The 8,620-nt window shown below is 34.1% G+C and overlaps 1 protein-coding gene across 1 annotated transcript; it reads right to left on the bottom strand.

Moving 5' to 3' along the window:
* Positions 1-6,953: 6,953 nt before the first annotated feature.
* PANTROV1R202 (vomeronasal 1 receptor panTroV1R202) lies at positions 6,954-7,874 on the bottom strand. Its single transcript, NM_001167546.1, is given in 1 exon segment — positions 6,954-7,874. A coding segment is annotated over 1 exon segment (921 nt).
* Between the last annotated feature and the right edge of the window lie 746 nt (positions 7,875-8,620).

Here is an 8,620-nt window from a genome sequence, read left to right as displayed (position 1 = left end):
CCTTACAGCTTACATTAAGTACTTCTGTATGTTTGATTTGAGATAGGGGTCTAACTTTTTATTTTAAATGTTTATAGCCAATGTTCTTAGAAAAATTCCCAGAAAAGATGTTTCTTCCACATTTAAATTTTTTGGAACTTTTGTGAATATTAATTTGCCATAAATCAATGTGTTTTTTAATGGATTTTTTTTTTGAGATGGTCATTTTTTTTTTTTTTGATACGATCGCTCTGTTGCCCAGGCTGGAGTGCAATGGTGCAATTGCGGTTCACTGCAACCTCTGACTCCCGGGTTCAAGCGATTCTCCTGCCTCAGCCTTCCGAGTAGCTGGGATTACAAACATATGCCACCACACCTGGCTAATTTTTTTGTATTTGTAGTAGAGATGGCATTTCACTATGTTGGCCAGGCTGGTCTTGAACTCCTGACCCCAGTGATCCACCTGCCTCGGCCTCCGAGAGTGCTGGGATTTCAGACATGAGCCACCGCGCCCAGCTGGATCTTCAAACATATTCTATTAATTATGTGAATCTATCTTTGATAATAAGAATTTATATCAAAAAGTATAAATTGTTTTTAAAGACTTTTGTGTATTTGGTATTCTGTGCACATTTATATTGTTTTTTAAAATCATTTTTTAGAGACAGGGTCTCACTCTGCCACTCAGGCTGGAGTGAGGTGGATCAATCAAAGCTCACTGTTACCTCAAACTCCTGTGCTCAAGCAATTCCACCACCTCAGCCTCCCAAGTAGGTGGGACTATACGCATGCACTACCATATCCAGCTAATTTTATTTTTTTATCATTGTAGACACAGTACCTTCCTATGTTGCCCAGGCTCTTTTTCAACTACAGGCCTCAAGCAGTCCTCCAACCTCAGCCTCCCAAAGCTGCCAAGCCCAGCTTATCTATATTTGTTTTTTGGAAGAACTTGTCAATTTCCACTAGAACTAGTTAAAAATTTGAAGAGATTTTATTGAATCTGTAGATCTGTGAGATATTATAATCTTAAAATTGGTAATTGATTATTTAATGTATGTTAATGTATTCAGTTCTATGATTTTTCTGAATTAAGAAATCGAGTGTAATACATTTGTACTTCTTTTTAAAACTTTGTTAATATTTCTGTTTATTGCTATTATAAATGATTTTTTTCTTTATTTCATTTTCATTGATTTATTTCATCTATAACTGCAACTTAATTTTGTTTTCTGATCTTTCATTTTGTGACATTAATTAACTTTATAGTTTTAGGGATATTTTATTGAACCCCTTATATATTTTTATATAGAAAATTATATCATCTGCAAAAAAAGACAGTTTTGTTATTTTTCAATCTGGAGAATTTTTTTCATTTTTGTCATATATTTTGTTGTATAATAACTCTAGTGTTGTGAGTTAGAAAGTATAAATTTCAGTTTTTGAAAGGTTTTTAAACAATTGATATTATTTATTAAATGTTCATTGAATTTGACACATAAGATATCAGGCTGTAAACTTTTCTTTGTGGAAATATTTTTAATTAATACTTTACTTGTTACATGATTATATATACATATATTCATATCTACTTTCTTTTTTATTTTTAATTGTTACAGATACATAATAGTTGTATATCTTTATGTAATACATGTGATAGTCTGATACAAGCATATAATATGTAATAATCAAATCAGGGGAATTAGAATATGCATCACCTAAAACATACTTCATTTATTTTTGTTACAGACATTCTCTGGGAAGCATATCTTGTTTCTTAATTTTACTTTCATAATTTGTGACTACCAATTTATTCCTATTTTGTGGCATTCTATGTGTAATAAACGTTTAGGTAAGTAACATAAAAATAGAAATAATAATATAGAATAAGTCTTTTGTCCAATAAATAACCCAAAGATTGCTTTGTTGTAAGATGAAGAACATAACTGTATTTTTATCCTTAATGCTTATACTTATTATTTGAGGCAATAAAAATCTCAATCAAATCCAAATTAGTAAAACTGACATGTAACTTTGGCTTTTATCAAGAGGGCAGATTGAATTGGCCCCATAAATTTCATAAAAATTTTTTAAAGACAGGAAATTAATTTTAATAATAATAAATGCAAAACAATATTGTATTTGAATAATATGGAAAAGATAATTTGATAAATTACAGAGGTTACTACTTAGCATAGATGAATATATGAAGAAACTAATATATGTAATTTATCTTTAATAAAGATGAAAATTCCGCCTTTTTCAACAACATTGATGAACCATGAAGACATTATGTTAAGTGAAATAAGTCAGATACAGAAAGACAAGTACTGCATGATTTCACATTTATGTGAAATCTTTAAAAACTCAAACTCGTAGAAACAAGAATAATGGTTACTATAGGCTAGGATGTGGGAGGAAATGACAAGGTATCAGTCTAAAGATACATACTTACAGCTATAAAATAAACAAATGCTGAGAATGCAACATACAGACTGGTGACTATAGTTAATAATACTGTATACTTAAAATTTTTTCAAAATCAAATCTCAAGTAATCTTACCACTCATATCCACTCACACACAGACACACAAAGTAACTATGTAAAGTGATAAATATGTTAACTAGCTTAACCGAGGTAATTAAAAAATATATAAACATGTCTCAAAACATCATATTCTACATCCTAAATATATATACTTTTAGTTTGTCAATTATACCTCAATAAATGTAAAAAAAAGTTAAAGGTAATTAACAAGTACTATCTAGCCACGGGTAAACTCCACTTAAAACCTTTTTCAACATCTTCTGGATTAAATAAAAAATCTAAATCCAACTACGTTTTTGATATCAGGGAAGTGCTGTGAGAAATAATAGTAATTGTAGAAAAAAAATCTGAATTAAGGTAAATAACCCATATTAGCTTTCTATGATATAAAACAGTAATTCTGGCTATATATTCATTGGAGTGTTTCTGAAATTTGTGCATAATACATATACAATACATACATAATAGTAAAAAGTAATCACACTTCACAAATTACTACAATATGATGTATTGGGAAGGAGGTCTTCTACATCAAGAGACTTGAGATTTCACACGAGATGATGTTTTATGTCATAGACTATGCCACCTTTTACTAATGTATGCAACTGTTGCTATTTATGCTTTTCAGGAAAATAATATATATATTTTAAACATTTAATACAGACAATTAAAATTGTCAAGAAGTTAAAACAATCCATATTACGCTAAATATAGTTGAAGAAAAATATAAATTCCCAGGACCAGAAGTAAATGAAGGGAATAATCCCAGTGGAGTAGTCAATCTAAGAAGCACGTGCTCTATTCAGACAGGACTAATCACAAGAACGTCAGATTCATGCGGGTTGTTCAACTTCCAACAAGGCAAATGGAATCAGCGAAGAAATACACAGACTGGTGACATTCCAAGTATGATATCTTCCATATGTGAAAACTAAGTTATGCATTATGTTGCACACAATTAGATAAACCACCAAGATGAAGGGTCAAAAGAAATTATATGGTACATAAACATCAGATATTTAGCTTATGTTTAAATATTTGTCAATACAATGAAAAAACAGCCAAAGTAATGGGCAAAGAAAAAAAAACGATAAGCTTCTCAAGTCATATCTGAAAAAAGAAAAGCAAATTGAAAGTAAGCTATTACAAATGTGGTGAAACAGTGTAATGTACAACATATGGGTTACATATTAAAATACACTGAGCTGACGAGAGGCCAATAAAATCGAATACTAAGCAAAATTGATATAGTTACATATTTTACAGAAGGCAAGTTAATAGAGAATGAAATTATTCATATATGAAGATTGGATTGAGAAGAAATGAACATCTAATTCCTTTACTAGACTATATAAACAAAAAATATTTAAAGAATTGGTGATTAAATAGTTTCTAAAACTGAAAATCTTTAAATCCTTTAAAAGTTTACAAGTGTAATGTGTCAAAAAGAGATGAAAAAATCTTAAGTGAAGTAATAGTTTGGCTAGCATGATTAGTGCTGCAATAAACAGCCTCTTTGACATACTGATTTTATTTCCTTTTGAAATACATTGATTGAAATTGCCAGTATTGAAACTGCTGAATCATAGGGTAGTTCTATTTTTAAGTTTTAGAAGAATCTCCATACTGTTTTTGCTAAAACAGGATAATAACCTGTCATTTGCAGCAACATGGATGTACCTGGAGGACATTATGTTAATTAAAATATGCCAATCATAGAAAGACAAACATCACATGATATCATTTTTATGTAAAATTTAAAGCTGATCTCATGGAAGCAGAGTAAAATGGTGGTTACCAGAGGCTGGAAATGATGTGGAGAGGAAGGGATGAGAACAGGTTTGCCAATGAATGCACTTACCATTTAACAGAAAGAATAGGCTGGGCGAGGTGGCTCACACCTATAATCCTAGCACTTTGGGAGGCCGAGGCAGGTGGGTCACTTGAGGCCAGGAGTTCGAGACCAGGCTGGCCAACATGGTGAAACCCCATCTCTACTAAAAATACAAAAATTAGCTGGTCATAGTGGTAAATGCCTGTAATCCCAGCTACATGGAAGGCTGCGAGACAAGAATTGCTTGAACCCAGGAGGCGGAGGTTGCCGTGAGTCGAGATTGCACAACTGCACTCCAGCCTCAGTAACAAGGCGAGACTCTGTCTCAAAAATAAATAAATAAATAAATTTTTGTGTTATATTACACAGTAGCTTGACTATAACTAATAATAATATATTATTACATGGGTTAAGTTAGCTAGAAGAGAGAATTTTGTGTGTTATCAGCACAGAGAAATAACAAATGTTGAAAACAATGGATATGTTAATTATTCTAGTTATATCATTATACAATGAATAAATACACTGAAATATCACACTGTATCTATAAATGTGTACAATTATATGTCAATTTTAAATAAAATAAACCTTAATTTTAAAAAGGTCAAACTTCATAACACCAACATGAAAAAAAAAGCTCATAAAAGCAGTGAGAGCAAAATGTCTCACCTTTGTATAAAACCAGAAAACAGAAAAAAAGTTAATAAAATATCAATAAAAGTTTCTACATGGCATAGAAAACCATCAACAGAGTGAAAAGACAAACTACAGGCCAGGCGTGGTGGCTCACGCCTGTAATCCCAGCACTTTGGGAGTCCAAGGCGGGCAGACTACTTGAGGTCAGGAGTTCGTGACCAGTCTGGCCACCATGGTGAAACCCCATCTCTACTAAAAATACAAAAAATTAGCCGGACATGGTGGCAGGTGCCTGTAATCCCAGCTACTCTGGAGGCCGAGGTGGGAGAATCGCTTGAGCCCGCCCGGGAGGCAGAGGTTGCAGTGAGCTGAGATCGTGCCACTGCACTCCAGCATGGGCAATAAGAACGAGACTCTGTCTCAAAAAAAAAAAAAAAAAAAAAAAAAGAGAGAAGAAAAGAAAAAAGACAAACTACAGAATGGGAGAAAACATGTGCAAACGACAAGGGGTTAATATCCAAAATATGTAAAGGGCTCAAATAACTCAACAGCAGAAATAATAATCATAATCACCCAGTTTTAAGATGAGCAAAAACCTGAATAGATATTTCTCAAAACAAGATATATATATAGTCGACGGGTGTATGAAAAAATGCTCAATATCACTAGACATCAGGGAAATGTAAATCAAAGTAATAGAGTTGTTAAATTAGCGTGGTCATTATAAAAAAGACAAAAGATAACAAGTGTTGGTAATACGTGGAGAAAAGGAAACCCTCATGCACTGTTGGTTTGAATGCAGATTAATACAGCCATTACGTAAAAAAGTAGAGGTTTCCCAAACTAAAAATAAAACTACTGTATGAACCAGCAATTCCACTACTGGGAGAATATACAAAGGAAATAAAACCATTATGTTAAAGAGATATCTTCACTCCCATATTTATCACAGCACTAATGACAATAGCCAAGATATGGAATAATCATAGTGTCCATCGAGGGACAAACAGATAAAGAAAACATGGCATAGAAACCCAAATGAAATGCTATTTATCTACATAAATAATGAAATCCTGCCATTGAAAACAACATATATGGGCTGGGCATGGTAGCTCACGCCTGTAATCCCAACATTTTGGGAGGCTGAGGTGGGCAGATCACCTGAGGTCAAGAGTTCGAGACCAGCCTGGCCAACATGGTGAAACCCCATCTCTACTAAAAATACAAAAATTAGCCAGGTGTGGTGGCAGGAACCTGTAATCCCAGCTACTTAGGAGGCTGAGGCAGGTAAATCACTTGAACTCGGGAGGCGGAGGTTGCAGTGAGCAGAAGTCACACCTTTGTACTCCTGACTGGGCAACAAGAGTGAAACTCCATCTCAAAAAAAAAAAAAAGAAAGAAAAATTAGTGTTTCCTGTATAAAGGTAAAATTAAGAAGTGAGAGACATGCTTGGGGAATATTAAATCATGGGGGAAACTGAACTGAGGACACCAAACTGAGGACACCATGTAGTTCTTAGCACCAGGAAATTTTAAAAATATTGAGATAGGCTGGGCATAGTGGTTCACACCTGTAATTCCAGCAGTTTGGGAGGCCGAGGTGGGCTGATCACTTGAGGTCAGGAGTTCAAGAACAGCCTAGCAAACATGGCGAAACCCTGTCTTTACTAAAAATACCAAAAAAAAGAAAAAAAAAGAAAAGCTGAGCATGGTGGTACATGCCTGTAGTCCCAGCTACTCGAGAGGTTGAAGCAGGAGAATTGCTTGAACCCGGGAGGCGGAGGCCGTAAGGAGCCAAGATCACACCACTGCACTCTAGCCTGGATGACAGAGTGAGACTCCATCTCAAAAAAAACAAAAATTAGATATTACAAAAGTGCAATTCCACATGTTTTATTTAAATCAGATAGCAAATTTTGTTTTTGAATAATTTAATTGATGACGACAAAATAAATATCACCAACTTGTTAAAAATGGATGGCACTTCCAATGAACCTTTGGCAGAATACTGATGATTCTTTTATCAGATCTGATTAGCACCATAGGACTGACAGTGGCATAGGCATTGACCATAAACTTGTGGACACTGTAGATGACAGGACTGAATACCCGTAACAACATTGTGGAGGATGAGACAATTAAGTCCAATGAGTACATAACCAGAAAGAAACTCACCAGCAGCAAGATGGTCTTGGTGGCCCTTTTCTCTGGGGAGGTTCTTAATAAAAAGCTAGTGCTGTGAAGGTGCTGGGAGTGCCTCTGATGCCTGGACAAGAGAATCACCATGTAGGCACTTGAGAGCAGCATGATTCCTACAAGGAAGACATCTCTGGATAACGACAGAGTAACAAACAGCCTTCTGATGATGACATTTATTGGGGAAAGTGAGCAGTATTTATTGACATTCAGGATTATCTGGGTCACATTGGAAAAACCTACAATGTAACTTATCATGTCACTGTTGAAAGACAAATTGAGGGACCAAAAAAAGAGTAAACCCAGGATATTGTATTTTGTGATTTTATGTTTAAATCTCACCAACCAGGAGGTGCTGGGGCTAATGGTGATGGCCTGAAGCATGCTCAGGAGAGAGGTGTTGCAGATAGAGAGGACCCTCATTACCTTGTATGTGTAGAACACAGCCTTACATCTGAAGTCACTCTGAAATTTCAGTGATTCAAACACGTCTGGAGACAATAACTCTGCTGCAATGACTAGCATCACTATGTGGGCAAAGGCCAAGTGACAGATGATCAGGTCATGGTTTTTAGGCTTGTGATCCTTAAAGAATGTGAAAATGTGCCAGAGAAGAAGAAAGATGTTGGCTGAGATTCCAATGCCAGCTTGAAAATAAAAGGCCTTTTTGAAAGATAACATGTGAAATGTGTGTTCATCCTAATGACATAGAAGAAACGTTTTGAAGACCTGAAAAAAATAGATCTGTGTCATCAATGTTCTTTTGTCAGCGTTCAAAATGATTACCATTATCATTATTTTTATTTTACTCTCATCTTCTTGATTAACCCCATCTTATATAAATTCTTGATAATGTGTCTCCTGTACTATTTTCTAAACCAAATAAATGTACACATATATAATGATTATGAATCTCTATATATAATAAATACGTTTTCAATTTTGCCTGTCTAAGATGCATACTATCTATGTTCCTCATGTACCTTGGCATTCATCTGAATAATCATATCCTTATTCTATGTTCTCTCATTTAATATTTAGCACTTCAATTGGGCATATAAAATGAATAGTATTTGTACAGTTGAATTGAATTAAATGTATGTTAATGTGAAAAGACTCACTACAACAATTAAAAATACATTCATTTGAGTCTTTCTCACGATCTATCGTTTGATACAATTTATTCGTCATCACTCTTCCATGATTTTTGACCCTTGTGATTTTACTGGACTCACCATGATAAATACATGATATTTCATCAGCATAATAGCAATTTTCATCCTGTCTGCACCCTTATATTCTCTTTGTCATGAATTGTAATGTGTAATGTGATATCTTGGAATTCAAATGTCAATATCCTTATAGGGACTGGGGGACATTATTCTGCTTAATCAAACCCTAATTTACTACATATAATATAGAAATGG

The sequence above is a fragment of the Pan troglodytes genome, chromosome 6, assembly GCF_028858775.2.
Source record: "Pan troglodytes isolate AG18354 chromosome 6, NHGRI_mPanTro3-v2.0_pri, whole genome shotgun sequence".
Lineage (NCBI taxonomy): Eukaryota > Metazoa > Chordata > Mammalia > Primates > Hominidae > Pan > Pan troglodytes.
This window is presented reverse-complemented; position numbering and strand designations above follow the sequence as displayed.